A 22,950-nucleotide genomic window follows, 5' to 3' on the forward strand; every position below is an offset into this window, starting at 1 on the left:
CCGACTATATCGGATTTCAGTCTAGATTTTTTGCATTGTTCAGCACTCCCTGTCCCGACACTGCGTTTCATTGGCTGTGCTCATACAGTCATTGCTCACTTATCTACATGTGCAGAATGCAGCTGAACAGCATTTCCTTCAGCTCTGAAAAGATAGACTGTATAGTTGTCACCACACTGTCTGTCTGGGGGTTGTAGCTTAATACATTTCTCAGTCTGAAAACATGCTCGCTTCAATCCACCACAGGACTGCATACTGTGCAACACCCCAGAAAATAGATTGGTTGCTCAGCAGAGCATGTCGTCACATCATTGCTTTTAGGGATAAACAAACACAAAATCTTAGAGTACTCATCTAGCTTTTAAAAAGGCCATTGAGCGCTGGTCAGAGAGAGACAGATGAAGACAGAGTTGAGAGAAGAGAGAGAAAGATAGAGAATAGAAATTGAAATAGACAGAGAGAAAGGCTGGGGAAGTGACCTGCATGTTGACTGGCCTGAGAGAGGAGAGCAGCTTGTGGGGTAGAGGCTAGCTAGGCAGCAGTGGGAGCCCTTGATGCCCAGTGTGTGTGGCTGTGGAAAATGACCCCCCCCCCTCCCTGTATGCATTCAGACAGCCTCCAAGCCTTTCTGTTTGGGAGGAACTGCGCATGCCACAAGGCCACTCACCAGGCTCACCTACAGGCCACTGTCAGAGCAAGGAGCCATTAGCCAGCCAGCACAGCCCCCATCACACAGCAAACACCACAACAACCCCCTCCCCGATTCAGAAACGCACACAAACACTAAAACAAGAGTTTGATTGTGTCCAGCCTGGCATGAGGATTGCCCCAAATCCACCATCTCATCCACCCTTCCTCTAATTCTTCTCCCCTCATCTCTCTCTGCCCCTCCAGTTCTCTCAATCTCAATTCTCCCCTCAATCTGAAGTACCACCCCTCTCTGCTTCTCCATACCTGTCTTCTCTCTCACTCCTACATCTCTCTCTATTTATCCCTCTCTTATTCGGCCTGCCCTCCCCTCTCTCTGTCTTCATCTCCAGGCAATCATGTCGCCATAGGAACCTCTGATGTCTAACTCTCCTAAACTGCTCCCGTAGTAACAGGGCTACTCCAGCTCAGTGATCTGCACCACAGTGGTAGGTAGGTAGGTAGGAGAGAGAGAGAGGGAGAGAAAGCTCCTTGACTTAGCATGGATCTACTACTAATTGGATTTTCATTTTCAGTTGCCCTTTTTTTCACCACTCCTCATTGTGTGCCTGCTCTGCCTGGATGGAGGCATTCACATAGCTCGTTAGGGCCCAGTAAGGGGCTGGGATACAATGGCCATTAATTCAGAAATTAGAGGCACAGCAAGAGGAGCAGAGCAGCCTAGAGGAACAGAGAAAGGGGCTGAGGATACTAACTTCATATAGTTGTACTGAGACCCATGTTCAAGCACACAGACAGTACACACAGACACGCAGTACACACAGACACAATCAATGACCCATGCACCCTCCTAGCCAGTTGTTTAATCAAAGCCAGACACTGCTGGTTCTCTGTCGCTGCAGAGCCAATCACCGAGGTCACCTGTGTTCCACAGCAGGACTATGATTGGATGATAGACCAGGTAGTGGGCACTGTGTAACTCTGCCCTCTCAGCATACTGTACACTGATTCCCAGCCCAGAGGAACCAACCAGGACCACCCCTCACTGTGTTTCCTGACAGAGACCTTGCATGATTGATCAGAGAAAACATACACAAAGCTTTGGCACACAGATTTCCTACATATCAACTCTGACAGGGAAACACACTTACCTTTGAAGCCTGCCGATGCCACCTCTGATAGTCTGCCAGTGTGTCGAAGTTAACAAAGTATGTCTGGGCCTGAGGTCCGGCTGAGCTGAACATCAGACAGTGCTGTCTCCTCTTCACCTCCTCCACCTGAACGTACAGAACAGAGATGTTGAGGAGGACAGACACAGCCACTGATGTTCCCAAGAAACTACTATAAGGCATTATGGTGCCTACTGGCTCCATCCATATAAGGCAGAGACACATGTGCTTAAATGTGCATGTCTATGGCTGCATTTACACAGGCAGCACAATTCTGATCTTTTTTAAACTAATTGGTTGTTTGACCAATCATATCAGCTCTTTTGCCAATAATTTGGCAAAAGATCAGAATTGAGCTGTCTGTGTAAGCACAGTGTGTATTTACGCCATTCTCATTGTGCTGTACAGTGCATCCCCTCTGTCCGTCTGTCAGTCCCAGCTGTGTTGTTGTATCTGTGATCTGCTGTCGTCTCTGTCCCTCTTTGACCCCTGGGGAATGTGTGGGTTTGGAAAACAACATCTCTCCAACCCCTGACCCCTCACCTTTCCCCCCACCAGGGGCAGGATGTGCATCTTCCCCGTCAGGCTGTCTTTGACGGAGGCCACAATCAGACAGGTGCCACACAGGAGGACCTGGCGCTCTGCCCACTTGTGCAGCTGGGTCTTCCCCTTCCTGACGCTGAACACGCCCGTCAGCAGGGTTCGCTCCTGCTGGTCCGCGTTCATTGGACACTCTGGGGAGGAGAGGGGTTAGTTACAGAACATGGTCATATACAGTGCATTCAGAAAGTATTCAGACCTAGACTTTTTCCACATTTTGTTACGTTACAGCCTTACTCTAAAATGTATAAAAGTGTCTTCCTCATCAATCTACACACAATACCCCATAATGACAAAATTAAAACAGGTTTAGACATTTTTGCAAATGTATTCAAAAGAAAAAACAGAAATACCTTATTTACATAAGTTTTCAGACCCTTTGCTATGAGACTCAAAATTGAGCTCAGGTGCATCCTGTTTCCATTGATCATCATTGAGATGTTTCTACAACTGTATTGGAGTCCAGCTGTGATAAATTAAATTGATTGGACATGATTTGGAAAGGCACACTCACCTGTCTATATAAGGTCCCACAGTTGACATTGCATGTCAGAGCAAAAAACACGAGATTAGAAGGAATTGTAGATAGAGCTCCGAGACAGGGTTGTGTCGAGGGGGAAGGGTACCAAAACATTACTGCTGCATTGAATGTGCCCAAGAACACAGTGGCCTCCATCATTCTTAAATGGAAGTTTGGAACCACCAAGACTCTTCCTAGAGCTGGCTGCCCGGCCAAACTGAGCCACCAGGGGAGAAGGGCCTTGGTCAGGGAGATCCTTAATGAAAACCTGCACCAGAATGCCCAGGACCTCAGACTGGGGCGAAGGTTCACCTTCCAACAGGACAACGACCCTAAGCACACAGCCAAGAAAAGGCAGAAGTGGCTTCTGCACAAGTCCCTGAATGTCCTTCTGGCCCAGCCAGAACCCAGAATTGAATCCGATTGAACATTTCTGACACTCTCCATCTAACCTGAGAGCTTGAGAGGATCTGGAGACAAGAATGGGAGAAACTCCCCAGATACCGGTGTGCTAAGCTTATAGCCTCATACCCAGGAAGACTTGAGACAGTAATCACTGGCAAAGGTGCTTCAACAAAGTACTGAGTAAAGGGTCTGAATACTTATGTAAATATGGTATCAGTATTTTTTTATTTTTTATACATTTGCAAAAATGTCGAAAAACGTGTTCTTGCTTTGTCATTATTGGGTATTGTGTGCAGATTAATGAGGGGGGGGAAAACAATTCAATTGATTTTAGAATAAGGCTGTAACGTAGAAAAGTAGAAAATGTCAAGGGGTCTGAATACTTTCCGAATACACCGTATCACACACATACTGTACGTACACAGTGCACACACATCCCACCCACACCCTGTACACTATCATTACATTACGTTAATTCATACCATATGTTCTCAAAAGGGGTAGTGTGATCAAGAGACAAAGACAAGGAGAGGGCTAGACGCTGCCAGAACATGAAGTCACACTGATATCAACAGTTCACGATGATGTCACCTATGCATTAGTCAATGAATAGGACATCTCTTCCTGGAAGTGTTCTTATGTCAGCAGATCAACCCAGCCTATAGTCTCATTATCCTCCACATAGAGAGTTGATATCTCTAGAGCATGCTTAACATCTGCTATGACACACTGTAATAACGTATCAAAACCCATTTATTCGCTGGATGGAATCTAAAGATAGTTTGAAGGCTTTATAATCTATTGCTTCATCCATGGTAGATATCAACAGTGTGAGTGTCACTCCCTCTAACATCTGATCAGAGATCACGGGGCTCTGCATGTCTAGACCGCTGACAAGGTTGATCAAAACACCAGGTGATACAGGTGAGCATTCAGTGGCCCAACTCGAGTTGTCCCTAGCTTTTGATCAGTCTCCCCTTTCATTAACACACACAACTTTGCGATTGTTCTCAGAGATGCTCTAACCCAGATGCATCAGTCAGGTTGATGAATGCGTCAGGCTTTTGTCACATTAAAACCCTCGTTCAATCTAATTATGTAGCAGGGAGGTGAGGCACGTGTTCCACGCTGAGTATGCTGCTTCTTAAGGACACAAACAGCAGGCCTCCCTCCCTCTGCTCCGCCAGGCATCAAGTACACTCAGGTTAAAGGCCGGTCAAATAAGAACAAAGGGCACAGAATAGCTTTTTTTTCTCCTCTGTTGTCAATTTCCCTTGAAATAACAAGGTCTGCGTTTTTCTTAATACCACCTCCTTGTCTCCAACTCCCAGAGGCAGGCAGTCATGTCCTCGCTCTCTCTGCCCTTTTCTTCTCTTTCACGTCTAAGGAGTGGCGGCCAGGGATCAAAATGAAGTCAGGCTGCTTGACTTTGTGCTGTCTGGAAAACCCATAATGAACAAGACAAGGGCATTTGACAGCAAAACTGGGCCGCTGGCGCTGGCTGGGGATCAATAGAGGTTTCTGATCCCCAGGCTTCCCCTCTGTCAGAGAGAAGAGGACCAGAGTACCTCACTTCCAGCACAAAGGCCCTAGGGGCCAAGGGCAGCCAGCCTTAGAAGGAGAGGGAGAGGGGAAGAGCAATCGATAGGGAAAGAGGGATAGAGAGAGAGGGGGGAGAGCTGCATCATTGCCCTGTCCTCCATGTGTCTGTGTCAGTGAGGTTGAAGGAGGCTGACCTGTCAAAGACAGACTTGTAGCCCTGTAGGGGCTCCACATACAGCCAGGAAGACACGGGCAGACAGGACGCTCTCTCCCACTGGCCCCACAGCAAATACACCACAAACAGCCACATTCCTCCCTCAACCACACACTCATCCCATTCTATCCCCCAATGAACTGCTGGTTACCAGCCCCCTCCCCACAAATCTCTTTCTCACTTTCATATCTCGCCTTCCAACTGAATTAAACACCTAATAATCACCTCCCTGTTCTTTCCACCTCTCCGTGAAATGATGCAAGAACACAGCACGCCAATACAATCTCAGACTACTGACTCAGAGTCCCACTGAGCATTCTCACCTCCAACATCACACACAGGAAAAACCCTGCCTCATTATTATAAATAGTGTTGACTCTGGTGCAGTGGGTTGTGAGAGGGAATGGTTGATAGTGTTTGTAGCTAGCGCACAATGATGACCCAAGCTGGAGCAACCCCCAGAAACACTACAGATATAAGCCCTCTCTGAACAATGGAGCCAGAGGGCCAGACTGAAAATGCCACATCTAACTAGAGTTAACGTTTTCTACAGCAATAAGAGGAATGTGAAAGTCACTCAATATTTGGGGGTTTGATTGCATTTTGAGAGACGGCAGCAGAATGTAGCTCAAGGACAATACAGTGCTATTTTAAACAAAGCGTAGCCCTAAAAAGCCCTTCAAATCAAATCTACTTCGAGATCTTCTGACTATTATGCAAGATGTCAACAAGCGTTTCTAAATTGGACATCCCCCTGGACTCAACTCCAAATCTGAGGAGCAGGCCTCTGCACAGAGCAGCATCAAGCTGAAAAAATTGAACACATAGAGACACTGAGCTGTGCTCTGCTCTCCCTGCTCTGGCCATGGAAAAATGCCACCCCCATTAACATGGTTGTGTGTAAATACCCACAGCCTATACTGTTGCATTGCTACAGGGTGATGGCAAGTACGTACTTTATGGATCTCATGCTATCAGAATGACGGGGAATACAAAATCATACTTCCGCAATAAGACCTGAGGGGGTGGTATATGGCCAATATACCACAGCTAAGGGCTGTTTCTTATTTTTTACCCCCTTTTTCTCCCCAATTTTGTGGTATCCAATTGTTAGTAATTACTATCTTGTCTCATCGCTACAACTCCCGTACGGGCTCGGGAGAGACGAAGGTCGAAAGCCATGCATCCTCCGAAACACAACCCAACCAAGCTGCACTGCTTCTTTACACAGCGCGCATCCGACCCGGAAGCCAGCCGCACCAATGTGTCGGAGGATTAGCGCGCACTGCCCCAGAGGTGCTTTATAGCGATTATAAACTGGTTACCAACTTAATTAGAGCAGTAAAAATAAATGTTTGGCCATAGCCATGGTATGCGGTCTGATATACCACAGCTGTCAGCCAATCAGAATTCAGGGCTCAAACTACCCAGTTTATAATTGATAATATAGGCTAATGACATTCGCAGTATCTCAGATGTGGCCTCATCCCCAATGGTACACAATTACCACACAACTTTCTCCCACTGTTGCATTAGGCTCTAATGTGCAACAATTTACAGCAGTCAGCACAGCTCAAACACCCAGCCAACAGACCTGAAACGGTCACAAAAACATACTCGAAGATTCTTCGTTCATTTTTAATGAAAGACAACCCCACTAATGTTTGCAGTGTGCCCGGGATAGCGAGAACACTCTGACACTTCAACTTCCAACACAACAATAAGACTTTCTGCCAATCACTCTCTCATTCAATCACAATGAAAACAAGTCTCAGCCATTCACGGCAAACTGCTGCACCCAAAACAAACACGCATGCTTTCCCACCATGTCAGAGTTGCCAGGGAAACGTTGAGTACCTTGGAACACAAGTCTGCTCCAGGCATATTTATTTGAATAGTGAAGCTATAACTTTAAGTTTGGCTCTATACTCTAGCATTTTGGATTTGAAATGACTTTTTTCATTTCAGGTAACAGTACAGAATGTTACCTTTTATTCGAGGGAATTTTCATACAGATCTGTTTTACTGTTTAGAAATGAAAGCAATCTATGTGTCTAGTCCCCTCATTTGAAGGTGTTATAAGTATTTGGAAAAATGTACTTGTGAATTAAAGTAGTCAGTCAAAAGCTTAGTATTTGGTTTATTCCTAGCACACAATGATAGCATCACGCTAGATACGATACAATCTTGTTGGATGCATTTTCAGTTTGTTTTCAATCGGTTACAGATGATGTTGCTCCCAATAGAGATGAATGGTAAATAATGCAGTGTGTCATTTGAGTCTCTTATTGTAAATAACAACATATGTTTCTAAACACTTCTACATTAATGTGGAAGCTACCATGATTACGGACAATCATGAATGAATCGGGAATAAATGATGAGTGAGAAAGTTAGGCACAAAAATCATACCCCCAAGACATGCTAACCGCTCATCATTACCATTTACAGGGGAGGTTAGCATTTGAGTGGTATGAACCAAATTAAGTTTTAGCTTCAGTATTAGAGCCAAATTAAAAGTTTGAGCTTCATTGTCCAAATAAATACCGTTATGTCGGGGAGTGTATAATTACCCCTTCACCCCTGAGCATTAGTCAGCCACTCCCACACCAGTAATTTATGATATGGACCAATCTCATTGGTCATAAAATGTGTACAGGTCTGGCAGAGCGGCAGATGTTGTTTTACTCTGTTCACGCTCTCTCTTTCTCTGTTCTACCTCTCAGGCTGGACTCAAGCAACAGTTCCAATAGCAGCAGGGTGGGAGTCCTCGGCAGCAGGGGTAGAGGGAGGACATGCCTAATCACTAAACCTAGTCTCACTTCCGCTGCTCAGTCACTGCCAAGCCACAGGGACAGTGACATAATCACAGTGCATGTCCTGGGTGAACCCCCCTCACACCGCTGCCCCTCAGCTCTAATGTCCCTGTCTCCTGTTGACGGCAGTCTTGGCGACAGTGGTCAAGTCTTTCTTCAACAGTCACCAGATGGGCAGGGGATTGAGGTAGGTCAAACTGTGTCCCCTGTGGCATTGAAACTACCGTACAGAGACACAGAATAAGAGAGAGAGCGAGAGTCAAAGAGAGTGGCAATGGGCCAAATGCATTCTGTAGACCCAACACTTGTACATCAACTTTCCCTATGGAGTATCAGCACCTGAGAATTAGAGGTCGACCGATTAATCGGAATGGTCGATTAATTAGGTCCGATTTCAAGTTTTCATAACAATCGGAAAATCGGTATTTCTGGACACCGATTTGGCCGTTTATTTTTTACACCCTTATTTTACCTTTAACTAGGCATGTCAGTTAAGAACACATTCTTATTTTCAAAGACGGCCTAGGAACGGTGGGTTAACTGCCTCGTTCAGGGGCAGAATGACAGATTTTCACCTTGTCAGCTCGGGGGATCCAATCTTGCAGCCTTACAGTTAAATAGTCCAACGCTACAACCACCTGCCTCTCGTTGCACTCCACAAGGAGTTACGCGAATGCAGTAAGTCAAGGTAAGTTGCTAGCTAGCATTAAACTTATCTTGTAAAAAACAATCAATCAATTATAATCACTAGTTAACTACACGTTTGATGATATTACTAGTTTATCTAGCGTGTCCTGCGTTGCATATAATCTGACTGAGCATACAAGCATACAAGTATCTGACTGAGCGGTGGTAGGCAGCAGCAGGCTCGTAAGCATTCATTCAAACAGCACCTTAGTGCATTTTGCCAGCAGCTCTTCATTGTGCTTCAAGCATTGCGCTCTTTATGACTTCAAGCCTATCAACTCCCGAGATGAGGCTGGTGTAACCAAAGTGAAATGGCTAGCTAGTTAGCGCACGCAAGTAGCAGTTCAAACGTCACTCGCTCTGAGCCTTCTAGTAGTTGTTCCCCTTGCTCTGCATGGGTAACGCTGCTTTGATGGTGGCTGTTGTCGTTGTGTTGCTGGTTTGAGCCAAAGGAGGAGCGAGGAGAGGGACGGAAGCTATACTGTTACACAGGCAATACTAAAGTGCCTATAAGAACATCCAATAATCAAAGGTTAATTAAATACAAATGGTATAGAGGGAAATAGTCCTATAATTCCTATAATAACTACAACCTAAAAAATTCTTACCTGGGAATATGGAAGGAAGGAACCAGCTTTCATATGTTCTCATGTTCTGAGCAAGGAACTTAAACATTAGCTTTCTTACATGGCACATATTGCACTTTTACTTTGTTTTTGCATTATTTAAACCAAATTGAACATGTTTCATAATTTATTTGAGGCTAAATTGATTTTATTGATGTATTATATTAAGTTAAAATACGTTTTCATTCAGTATTGTTGTAATTGTCATTATTACAAATAAAAATAGTCAGATTTAAAATCGGTATCGGCTTTTTGGGTCCTCCAATAAATCGGTATCGGCGTTGAAAAATCATAAATCGGTCGACCTCTACTGAGAATCCCCCAAGCCAGACCAGGTTTCAGCTGTCATGACTCCAGACAGCCCCGTCCGTCCATCCAGACTGAACAACTGCCTTGATGTTCTGTCTCCAACAGGGAGAACTAGAAGAATATTGCATAGATTAGGTTAGCTTGCAGTGGGGGGGCCAGTGGAGGCAGAAACACAAGCTTACTGCAGCCCAGGATCAGAACAGCAGGCCATTTTTGGCAATAACATCAAATCAGAGCCGTGCAGGCCCCCTCTGTGACCTATTCTTACTGGGAGAAATGCAATTCATAAAGTCCTTAAGCTTGCTTCCATACTAGGGAAATCAAATAAAATGAAAACTGCTTCAGCAGAATAATGCAGACAAGTCAGACAGGACAGAACTATGGGACAGGGGCAGTGCTTACTGGATACTGAACAATGGGAAGATAGAAAGTCCAGCGAGCATTTCCCGATATGCACATCTTCCCCATCCCTCTACGGTTCAGCAATAGGATGGAGGGGTAATTTCCCAATAAAGATTGCATTGAAATAGACCAATCTAAATTTCCGAGACACCCAGCTCTTTAAGCCACAGATTTGCGTGACTCAAGGCTGAAGAGCCAGTGTCTGTCCCTGGAAAATCTCTAGCAGTTGATTGGTGACTCACATTTAGAATCTGCATATAGTATTGAGAAGAGAAGGTAGAGAGATGCAAAGATGCTGCTCGGGGGGGGGGGGTGGGGGGGGGGTCATGTCTCATGAGTAAGAGCACTATTCCTCTCCCCCTAGTCGTGCCATCCCACTCTTACCCCCTCCTCCTCTCCCTCCCTGTTATTCAGTTCATCAGTTAGTGACACCAGGAAGTAGTGTACTGTAATCCCGCTCCGTCTGCTCTCTGCTGACCTGTCCCTCCAGGCACTGACAATTACAGATGGGTCAGTCTGTAATAGGGGCCCAGCAGACCCCTGTGTGAGCAGCAGCCCAGTGGGCTCTATGGCCTGGCTGCTGGACCCCCTACGGTTTGCTCTGGCCCCTGTCAGCGCAGCTTAGGGCCTCCACGCTGTTTACTTAGTTTTCATTGGTATTTTCTGATAAGATCCTGGCAGATCAATAACTCATTAGTTGACTAAACTTGGTCAGCCCTCATATGATTAACTCCCCTCTGCTGAGACACTAAGGCTCCCAGGCTGGATATGAACTCCAGAGCAGAACCAGATCCGGACGAGGTGAAGCCAGACCCAGTGGACCAGCGCCAGGACTCACATGCCCCCTCAGAGCTGCAGCTGTACGTCCCCCCCAGGTCTCTGGAGCGTTGTTTTCATAGAGGGCTTTATTAAGTCAGCATTTATTCATGTTTACTCCCCCCTCCATGTTTGTTTTCATCTCATTGGAGCGCCACAGCAGGCTTTTGTGAGTGGGCAACAGGGCTGTGGTTCGGGGGGGTTCGGAGATTAGATTCCTGTACAAATAGAGCTGTGTGTATTTTAATAACTCACACAATGTTCCCTTATCAACACCTCTCTGACATGGAAAGTGAGAAGGAAGTCATAAACCTGCGCTTAGAAAAACCCTTCAACACCTCTACAGTGTGAATACCAACACATTTTAGAAAGGTGTGCACAGCGCAGCCCTTGCACAGGCATGTGCACCAACATACAGCACAGTGAATGCAGGATTCATGGTCACACCTTAACAGCAACACACTTTATTACGTATAAAGGTGAACCATTTAAGGGTGATAAGAAGTGCTTTTGTCATGTGTCAACTGATCACCCTTATTCCACCCTCTATATAGAATGGCATATGCTTATAACGACTGATTTGTGAAGCCTTTACGTCTTAGAAAGGGTTTACAAAGATATCATTAAGTGTGAACGTACTGACAAACCCTTCCTATGATGGCTGTACTGTTTACAGCTGCGGCAGAGATCCCCTCATCAGCTCAATCAGGAGGTTAGGTTACCCCTGACAACAGCTGCCAGGCACCTGAGAAAGAGCTATGTACAGCACAGGGCTGTTATGGAGTTCTCCAACTAACACAGCCCATCTATTTCATCACCACTGTGTGGGTGGAGAGCTCTTTAACAACCCCTTAAATGTGTGGGTGGAAGGACTTGTTACCCCATGACTGTATGGGTTGAGAGTGGAGACATTTTACCATAGTTCTGTACGAGAGTCCTCATCTGATCCAATCCAGCCACCCTGCTAGCCTAGATAGGGTGCCAGTGTTCCCTGTGTTTTCCCACAAGCAGCTAATAAAAGGTGAGGGAGATCTCTCCCAGGGCTTGGCCAACCTCCGGGCCCACAGGTCTGCTCTGCTCAAAAACACCACAGCACAGCACAGCCAGCTCTCACAGGACTGGGCCGAGCAGGGGAGAGACCAGCACTGTTCTGTTCCCACTGTAGCCTACACACTGTGACTGAGAATGAGGCCTGCAACACGCTGAAGAGCCGACAGCCAGACAGAGTGACAGCACTGAGAACCAACCAGACAGACAAGAGGGGCATGCTTTATTCTCAATACAAAATACACATCCACTAACTGTAGTTTTAGTCTATTTTAGTACATAGTGACAGTACATACACTGAAACAGCCTGAGTATGTTCAGAAGGATTTCTCTGGGAGGTATCGCGAGGCTGTGTGGTGAATGCCTGAGCACGTGCAGTCAGTGGATGGGGAGGGAGGGGCTCTTTCACTGCGTGTGCGTGTGACAGGGTGTGAGAAGGCTTTGCCAGCCAGAGATTGTGGTCACGCTTTCTTCCCCTCTCGCTCTAGTTCCCTCTAGTTTTCGTTCTCTCGCTCTTTCATTCTCACTGTCTCTCACCATAGCATGGGCGCGGCCACAGCCCCAGCCAGTGACACTGACTCAGCAACACAGTGCTAGGCCCAGCCAGTCTCAGCCTGGTTATTAATAGGAGAGACATCACAAAACATCAGGTCCTCGCTCCTCTTCCCCTTACAGCAAAGCCTATCAGGACTGATAAGAGGATCATTAGACCTGCCACTACCACACAGGATCACAAAGAGGGAGGAGTGTGAGAGAGAGAGACTGACTCAATGATATGGACACATCACACCATTGTAAATACATCTCCAGTGTGTTAAAATGAACCAGCCACATCCATCCTGTATCTGGTGCCAAACATCACAGTGACTCAGGGATAGTTAGTTACTGTTGGGGCTGAGAAGTGACGCTGCCAGCCAGGCCCGCAGGTTGACGTTTATTGTCATGAGTCTTGTCCTGGGGGCTAAACTGAGCAATTTCCCCTTAGTTTGGCCAGCTGCAAAGTCAAAATTGGCTATATTGAAAAATTCATGAAATAAATAAAGGTTAATAAAACATTAACTAGGCAAGTCAGTTAAGAACAAATTCTTATTTACAATGATTGCCTTGGAACAGTGGGTTAACTGCCTTGTTAAGGGGCAGAACGACAGATTTTTACCTTGTCAGCTTAGAGATTCAATCTAGCAACCTTTCGGTTACTGGCCCAATACTAACCACTAGGCTACCTGCTGCCCCAAAATTTCATTTATTTAATTTAAAATCAGATTTTATGACTTTTTGGCTGTGCCAGCTAGTGACCACTGCAGAGTTGCCTAAAGAAAAATATTAATTGCAAACAACGCTAACCTGCACCAGGCCCAGGGAAGAAGGATGGTCAGTCTGGGACCACGCAGCCCTGATGTATGGCTGTTTGGGCTGCGTCCTGGCCTCAGAGTAATGAAGGTTACCCACGCCCAGGGTCGCGTCTGACACAAATCCCTCACAGGCCTGAACTAGCAGCTGTCACTTAAAACCCCTTCCCAGGGGAGAAGGCAGCCACTTATGGGCCCTCATCTTGAGGATGTGGGATTGAACTGTTGTAGTAGCAACCCAAACCACAATAGAACCCGGTTCAAACAATGGAAACATTAAACGGAGGTCACCTCAGCCCTATACTACAAGCCCAGTTTGAGGACTTAGCAAGGTATCTTTGGTCAACTCGAGTAACTTGGGATAACTGGTACCACAAACATGGCTCACCTTTTACTCAGGTGAATTTCTATGGCAACAAATCCTTCAGATCTAACCTTCACCAGGCAGGCTATCTCCGGGCTAACTACATTGATCCTGAGTGTCTGAGCCATAAGTTGAGGACCAATGAAAGCAGATTCCTGCACTCTCGCAGGAAGAGTCATCATTCCAGTTCATTTGAAGACAAACTGATTCAATATTTTATTAATCAAAATAGTCATGTTAAAATACTGATCACATTACACATTTCGTAATGACAAATGCATATGAAACTTCACACACAGTAAAGCTTTTGTATGACCCAATGCCACTATTTTATAATTGGAGGGAAAAGGTGCTTGTGCATTGATAACCGTAATAAAATAAAGACAGCACTTCTAAAAGTCTATTTCATATGATAGCCTGCTGAATTTTCAAGTTAACTATACTTTCACTGGGTGGCGTAGTGGTCTTAGGCACTGCATCGCAGAGCTAGAGGCGTCACTACAGCCCCGAGTAGAGACCCATGAGGTAGTGCACAATTGCCCAGCGTCGTCTGGCTTGGGGAGGGTTTGACTGGCTGGATGTCCTTGACCAATCGCACTCTAGTGAGTCCTTGTGGCGGGCCGGGGCGCATGCACACTGACTTGGGTCGCCACCAGCTGTACGGTGTTTCCTCCGACACATTGGCGCGGCTGGCTTCCGGGCTAAGCGAGCAGTGTGTCAAGAAGCAGTGTGACTGGACAGGGTTGTGTTTCGGAGGACGCATGGCTCTTGACCTTCACCTCTCCCGAGTCCGTACGGTAGTTTCAGCGACGGAACAAGACTAACTACCAATTGGATATCACGAAATTTGGGAGAAAATGGGTAAGTACAAAAAAATCTATAAATACAAAAGTAATTGTGGCACTGACTTGCCCACGGATTGATGTTTCAGCATTGTCTTGGACGACAGGTAGCCTAGTGGTTAGAGCATTGGACTAGTAACCGAAAGGTTGCTAGATCGAATCCCCGAGCTGACAAGGTAAAAATCTGTCGTTCTGCCCCTGAACAAGGCAGTTAACCCACTGTTCCTAGGCCATCATTGAAAAAAAGAATTTGTTCTTAACTGACTTGCCTAGTTAAATAAAAGGTTAAAAAAAAAAAAAATTAAATGAAGAGTTTGAGACAAGCCACGTGCTAGAGTTATCGGCAGGCAGACGAGCAGTATTCATTGTTGAAGTACGGATGAGGCCTGAGCTGGAATGGAAAGCTAACTGAAGCTGGCTACCTTTAGAAAACCCTGAGTAGATCTAGCTTGCTTCGTAGTTTACCACTCGGGCCCTGATAAACCAGCCTGATTCCTCTTAAAGTACTAGACAGATTGAAACTAGCTGGGTACTGAAGCTAGGACAGAGTCTTCACTCAGGTGGAAGTGTAGAGAGGCGCAGACAGAGAAAGCATAATATTTTAAGTGGAAAACATGAAGTACAAAATGCTGCTCCACAATCTCTGACAGACCGATCCGCCAGCGCGATCAGAGTTGTGTCTTGCTGCCATTATGAAAGCTAAAGTACAACAAGCCCAGGCTGCTTGGCTCCTACAAACAGACAGACAGTATACAGACCCAGACACACTAGAAATAGTACAATTTAGAGAGCACAAAAATACTAGAAAGAGTACAATTTTTCCCCCAAGTTACAAAGACTGTTATATGCATAAAAGGTTACGCAAAAATAAACCCCAATCCAGGTGAGTGAAGCCTACTTCATTAAGTCAGGGTAGCGCTAACAGCCCTGCAGCCGGGAGAGTAGTGGAAAGACACTTCGTCACAAAAACACTGACACACACACTATGGACCAGAAAAACAAGCCCCCTCCCAGAAGCTGACAGTTTAGACTGCTCCATAACCAACAGAGCCAGGTCCATTGACAGGGCTCCAGGCCTGGTTCCAGCAGAACAGGCTGAGCCCAGTCAGAGCCCAGTGAAAGAGAGCCTTGACAGGCCCCTGGGTCACTACTCACCACTGTAGAAGCGGATCATGCAGCTGAGGTCCGAGTTGGCCGCCTCTCTCTGAACCCGCAGAGGGTCCTGGTAGCCTATAGCAGCCAGGTAGTCATACACCATCTGGAGAGGGCACTCAGAGGGGTCCAGCCTCCTACAGTGACAGAAATAGAAACCGTCAGGATATATGCCAATCACAATCAATACCCTTAACAGGCCCCCAGATTCTCCTCGACACGTATAAATACATTTGAACATCTTTGCCTCCAAGCTTGGAATCCAACCAAAGGGGCATCGTTCATCAACCATTTCTGGCACACATTTGCATGCGCGCAAGCACACACACACACACCAAGCCATCATTCCCTGTGTTATGACAGGTAAGGTCCAGAGGACAGCTGTCATGCCAATCAGCAGAGCTGGACACTGTTTCACTTTCAGACTTGGGGAATTGATGAGGCTCCTCTATCAAAACATTTACAGAGTCCGACTCCGTGCCGGATGTCACTCAAGCAGAGAGAGAAACTATATCCTCACAGGTATCAGGTCCAAAGTTCATAGTCAGATATGGAGGAAGAACATCATTAATCATATGAAGCACCTGCTAATGACTAAAATGCACTCTAATAACAATAGCCCATCTAAATTATGCATCTGAATGGTATGGTGATGGAAACCCTTTCTTTTTATGCCCTGTGTGAGTCCTCTGCCTTATTGCCCTAATGAAATCATCAGCTCATTCCATGGCTCATCCTGTTAAGGGCCTCTCATGCTGCTATCAAACATGAGGTCTGCTGTGCCCGCAATCTGTGACCCCCAGCCTGTCACTGGCAATGGCACGCCTACAACAACTCTGATCTGCACCTGAACACACCAAGGATATCTGCGGCAGAACCACCGTGAAGACATTACAGCCAGAATCACTGTGAACCACTCAATAAAATGTGTGAGGCTATTTTTCACAATGACCCACTGTCTATGGAAGCCCCAGCTTTGTCCAATATAATTCATAATATGCTGTAAATCAATATGCCACTCTTTGTGGCATACAGTGTGTGATTGTGTTGCTTATTCTAACGCATTTGTAACGCAGGTCAAATAATGTTGAATTCTTATCGTTGCTAGTGAGATTCCAGTAACCAATCATATTATACTATTGATAGGTTTAAATTGACAGCTGTTTATTTTGAGCCAATGACAACTAAATACTCTTAGTCCCTTTCCTAACCTCACGTAAAAACACCAGTTGGCACCAACAAGAAAAACAACTAAAAGAGCTAGAACGGAACGTGAAGAGCTACCGCCATTGGATGGAAGAAAAACTAAGTTTTAAATGGTTGAGAAGTGGTATAAAACTGAACTAACTGAACCAAGCATACGCACAAGCCGTTAACATTTAGACTAGCTCAGATATCGATCAATTGAAATAGCAAACGTTAAGTGATCATGCTTGGCAAATTATTTTAATTTTCATACTTTTATAAAAATGTGACTAAATAGCATAAATCCATTTTGGTACACTTATGTTTTAGATGACTTTATAAGAAATGACGTGTAGGTGTAAGCACTAGTACTTTTCATTTGCCCAGGCTAGTTATTGTTCAGTCCATGTGAGCCTAGTGCTATAGTTAGGGTAAAGCATTTTGACTAAGTTTTATTTTCTTATTCCTGTAAGAGACTAAAGCTAAGCGCTATATTAATGGTTATATGAAAGGTACTCATGGTATACATCTTGTGGGATCCTGTTTGTAAAAAGTCAGGTTTTTTGAGTATTGATTCAGTTCCACCAAGGATGCCTGACCCCAGGACATCAATACGATTTGCATGCAAAGATTTATTTTCCTTGGAAAACACTGAATTTACACTGCCATACTACGGTGTGGTAGGATTTTTCTTACAAGGCATCATTCATTGCATTGGGATTGTTATAAGCACATGCTACACTTAAACACCTTTCAGTGTTTAGGCACAGTCACTCACATTCGATTCCATGTCATAGTGGTTTATAAGTCAGTATTTGTGAATTGAGTGGATTCATGTTTATTGTATTGCTATTGAACTTTGAAATCGGAGAGACCCTCAGATTAAGACAGAGTTGGGTGCACCCTAGTAAACTATAGGCAGGATATATGGCCGATATCTATTGTACCATTGATGTTCTTCATTCATATTTGAGCTCATTGTACATCAATATTTACTCAAAGTGATACATTTTTTTGTATTTTTATTTACAAGTCAGCATTCTTTTCCTAAATGATTCAGTTGTCTGGTTTTCATTTCTCCCTACTGCTCCAGTAGCAAACCTAACTGGTCCATTACAGTTTAATCTTAAACAGTAGCCCACATTACCACTTTAAAAGTCAGTCATCATTGGCTCTCTCCATACATTCTGAGAGAGAGACCCACCCTAGTCGGTACGCCTGTGATAGCTAACCCCCAGCGCAGGTCCTCTATGTTCTGTAGTTTAGGATTACCATGAAGCTAAGGCAGAAGTGACTAGTTTCCAGCCACAGCCCTTGTCACACCAGGGCGATGGTGAGGTGACACAGCGTCTGGTGGCTGCTGTGGCATTTCCCTGCCCACACTCCCTCTGCCAGCGGGGTCTAACAATCAGGATCATGTCTGCTGGTCACACACAGTCGTGGCCTCAGCACCTCACACAGGATTTAGACAGAACCCTGGTAGGCTCGGAGGGATGACTGTCTGTACAGGACTGCCTGTAGACCATTCACACAAGCTCTGAGAGCATGTACATTTATTCACAAATCCACTTGCCTCGTGGCCACGAGTACAGGAGGCTCTAAAATCTACAGTCGCTTAATCTCTGTCAAAAGACACCAAAAAGCTCCTTGCCTTCATTTGGGTGGCTAGATACTTTCCCTTAATGTGTTGTGTATCCGTGGGTGATCTGTTAGACATTATCCAGAATTTTGGTGAAGTATATATCTATTTTAAACCTAGCGCTTTGCGCTAGATGTGTCAAAGTGTAGTTCACACATGTATAATCTATGAGCAGAATTACTGTTTTACCTCAATTAGCTACAAAATTTTACTGGAAGCTGTGCAGCGCCATTTCCCCCACGTATGGCCAGCCCCCTAGCACTTTGAGTTTCAGCCAATGAGCTTTAGTTCCTCTGCATTTGAGTGACAGCTAGCAAGATGCACACACAGCAGAGAGAGAAGAGAGAGCGAGAAATAACGTGAAGCACACATCTACACATTTTCTGGGACCATTTTTGGCTTCTGAGAACTACTGGCAAAAAAGTTTACAAAGTACTGGAAAATCTCTTACTATGGGCCTTGAAATTGTAATAACAAGGATACAACAAACACTAATAATAAAATCAAAAGGTACATGAAATGACTCAGTGTTGACACTTCCCCCAGGCAGCACAGTTATCCAACAGTCTTCAGGGTGTGGGAGGAGACAAAATGGCACTACCGAGATAAATCTGACATTGTATCACCTGTATGTGAAATGACTTTGATCAGAGTTCCCTTAAGGGGAGAGAGGAGAAGCCTAGGTGGTTACAGAACCAAACCTGAGAGGGTTTCAGGCTCAGATAAGAAAGAGACATGCCTGTGCTGATCCAGTCTTTTCAGAAAAGCACTTTAGCAGCATAGTGCTAAACTGCCAGTGCATATCCAGCTGTATTAATAGAATGTAGAAATGTAATTCACGTGGTAGATGGCTCCAGCTGTATTAATAGAATGTAGAAATGTAATTCACGTGGTAGAGGGCTCCAGCTGGTAACATCAATACCATGGAGGGAGGTTAAGAGCATCCTACAGCAAGGTGTGTAATTCACTACAAATCTCAGTCATGTTATACCTTGTTTTTCTTCTGTACAACACTGAACCACATGACCCATTTAGTGCATCCTGCTGAGCGTTTAACCAAAAATAGTCTTAGAGGGAGTAAAAAGCATTCCCTTGCCTGGCCTGACCAAAAAAAGCCAAGAGGAGAGCAAGTGGGCGTAACCAGATTATAGCCTGTGTCCGAGGCATCGTCATGAGGAGTGAAAACGGAAAAGTGCTGTCATAAACAGCTGTCAAGTCACTGTACGTGTCTGAGTACCGTACTTGTAGGCGTTTTGGGTATGCGAAACAATAATGTTTTACAGTGTGTGCATTTTCGAAAATGTTGTATGTTTTAAATGCCAGGATGTCATTCTCATTTTGGTTTTTCATCTAGTAGAATTCGCTGCACACTATTGAGGAAGAGAATAGTCTTTCGAGACTCACATGTGTTTGACAACAGCTGATAAATCAGGTGAGGGGACGTGCTGTATCAAAATGAACGAATAGTGGTAATCAATGCAATTGTGCATTACATGACGCATTCTAATTAGAAGGAGCCTAATATACTGATATTTGTTGCTTACTGCATTATTTTTTACTAAACAATACGTTCTAAATAGCATGTAGTACGGTTATTACACAGCATGCAGTTTAAGTCAGTTGTAGGCAAGACACATTTCAGACACGGCCACCGGGAACGTGCAGAATTGTGGGCCACATAGGTCAGTCAAAGTCTAGATCTATGAGCCTACTCCTGTTCTAGGCAAGCAGTATAGTTCTCATAAGCACTCAAGAAAACAGAGTACAAACCTGGCCAAATGTATAAAAATAGAATGGAGGAAGTGCCAGAATGAGATCATTTGTAACTACAGCAGTATGAATAGGTTTGAGACTGATGTAACTTTGAGGCTAGGTGAATAAAGCACAAAGATGTGATATTGAACATGAATGGGATCATTTAGAATTGTAATATAACACTGTCTTGCAATAAATTGAACCAATGTCACTATGAGAATGCCATCTAACATATTGTTGTGAACACAACACCGTGGTACTAGACGTGAGTGGGAGAGGAGAGTTGTGGTGGTGAGTATTACCTGAGCAGGTCTCCATGGAGCTGCAGGTATAGTCCCTCTACTTCTCTCTGGGCACACAGCTCCTCCACCGTGGTAGTGGTGGAGCATAGCACCAGCCGCAGGTCTGCCTGGAGGGTGGAGGAGGCCTGTGGGCCCGAGGCTGGGGGCTGGGGGTCAACTGTTCCCCCGTACAGACACACACAGCCCCGCTGGGCATCCCCCTTCAGCCAGTCCCGCTCCCGCGATCCAAAGCGGGTCTTCCTAGTAACACAGCCTCTGCTCCCATTCCTCTTCATGTTCCGCTGTAGAAACAAACATTAGATGAAAAGACCGCCACCACCGATACACTGTAAATGTATTGGGCGTTTAAGAGAAGATAACTCGTCTTGCAGCAGCTCTAAATAAAGAACATCTCAAGCTGCATCATGTTCCAACACATCCAGAGGACAAATTCAATTAAGTCAATTTGTCAGGTTGGCAAAACTGAAAGTTCAAATGAGATTACCTGCAGAAAGCTCATGGCCGAATCACTGGCCTTATTTTCAAATCTGGAGAAGCTCGGAACAAATATTTACACAGGGCAAGAACGGCGCTGTGTGAACTGGACCCTGGCTTTTGGTACTGGTGACCAGGCATTAGGTCATTAGTCAGACACTGATGAAGTCATCCTTCCACGATACCGTGCATCACCACAGCTGCCCGGCACAGGCAGGCAGCTGCTGGCATCCACACTACACTGCACTGCAGCGCACACACACACACACACACACACAGAGAGAGAGGCAACAGAGGAGACAGCAGGGCCCCGAGCCGCAGCTCTTCAGCACGACAGCTCCAAAGATGCACACAACAGGCCTCAATGTGCAATGACATCACACACAGCTCAATGGGTGACAGGCAACATATGCACACACTCTCTCCCAAAAGCAGAGAACCTCACTATGTGCAATGACAACATACACATCAATGGGTGACAGGCAACATATGCACACACTCTCTCCCAAAAGCAGAGAACCTCACTATGTGCAATGACAACATACACATCAATGGCGACAGGCACACACCACAGGTCTCTCTATGTGAGTCTACAAGACGGGCAAACTCATTCACAGAGAGGCTGCCACGGCCCTGAGCATCGACCATTGCCTAGACAGTCATTGCCCTCATTTCACTCCGTTACCCACGACAACCGTCCAAGGCCAGAGGGCAAAGAAAATCTGTCAAATAAAGCTCCAACAACTCAGAGTGATCAGAAGATCAATTAACAAACCATGTTCTGAGATGTCAAACAGGGATAAACATACAGTGCAGACTAGAGGTCGACCGATTATGATTTTTCAACGCCGATACCGATTAGTGGAGGACCAAAAAAGCCGATACATTTAAAAAAATCGTCAGATTAATTGGTATTTGTAATAATGACGATTACAACAATACTGAATGAACACTTATTTTAATTTAATATAACACAACCATAAAATCAATTTAGCCTCAAGTAAATAATGAAACGTGTTCAATTTGGTTTAAATAATGCAAAAACAAAGTTCTGGAGAAGAAGTAAAAGTGCAATATGTGCCATGTAAGAAAGCTAACGTTTAAGTTCCTTGCTCAGAACATGAGAACATATGAAAGCTGGTGCTTCCTTTTAACACGAGTCTTCAATATTCCCAGGTAAGAAGTTTTAAGTTGTAGTTATTATAGGAATTATAGGACTATTTCCCTCTGTACCATTTGTATTTAATTAACCTTTGATTATTGGATGTTCTTATCGGCACTTTAGTATTGCCAGTGTAACAGTATAGCTTCTGTCCCTCTCCTCGCTCCTCCCTGGGCTCGAACCAGAAACACAACGACAACAGCCACCATCAAAGCAGCGTTACCCATGCAGAGCAAGGGGAACAACTACTAGAAGGCTCAGAGCGAGTGACATTTGAAACGCTATTAGCGCGCGCTAACTAGCTAGCCATTTCACTTCGGTTACACCAGCATCATCTCGGGAGATGATAGGCTTGAAGTCATAAACAGCGCAATGCTTGACACACAACGAAGAGCTGCTGGCAAAACGCACAAAAGTGCTGTTTGAATGAATGTTCACGCTTCTGCCTACCACCGCTCAGTCAGATACTGAGATGCTTGTATACTCAGTCAGATTATATGCAACGCAGGACACGCTATCTAGAAATATCATCAACCATGTGTAGTTAACTAGTGATTATGATGATCTTTTATAAGATACATTTAATGCTAGCTAGCAACTTACCTTGGCTTACCGCATTCGCGTGTAACAGGCAGTCTCCTTGTGGAGTGCAACGAGAGAGAGGCAGGTCGTTATTGCGTTGGACTAGTTAACTGTAAGGTTGCAAGATTGGATCCCCGAGCTGACAAGGTGAAAATCTGTCGTTCTGCCCCTGAACGAGGCAGTTAACCCACCGTTCCTAGGCCGTCATTGAAAATAAGAATGTGTTCTTAACTGACTTGCCAAATTTAATAAAAGGTCTAAAAAATTAAATAATAATAAATTGAAAAATTACAACAAATTTTAAAAAACGGCAAATCGGCGCCCCAAAATACCGATTTCCGAT

General features: G+C 45.0%; 1 protein-coding gene across 1 annotated transcript in view; it reads right to left on the minus strand.

Moving 5' to 3' along the window:
- LOC115112255 (PH domain leucine-rich repeat-containing protein phosphatase 2-like) overlaps nt 1-22,950 on the minus strand; it is a 53,157-nt gene that overhangs the window by 26,830 nt on the left and 3,377 nt on the right. The window contains exons 2-5 of the mRNA XM_029639186.2: nt 20,390-20,670; nt 15,512-15,645; nt 2,361-2,551; nt 1,800-1,925 (exon numbers count right to left, since the gene is read on the minus strand). Coding sequence (XP_029495046.1) covers nt 1,800-1,925; nt 2,361-2,551; nt 15,512-15,645; nt 20,390-20,670 — 732 coding nt within the window. The remainder of the gene's footprint in view (nt 1-1,799; nt 1,926-2,360; nt 2,552-15,511; nt 15,646-20,389; nt 20,671-22,950) is intronic.

Source organism: Oncorhynchus nerka, linkage group LG27 (assembly GCF_034236695.1).
Source record: "Oncorhynchus nerka isolate Pitt River linkage group LG27, Oner_Uvic_2.0, whole genome shotgun sequence".
Classification (NCBI taxonomy): domain Eukaryota; kingdom Metazoa; phylum Chordata; class Actinopteri; order Salmoniformes; family Salmonidae; genus Oncorhynchus; species Oncorhynchus nerka.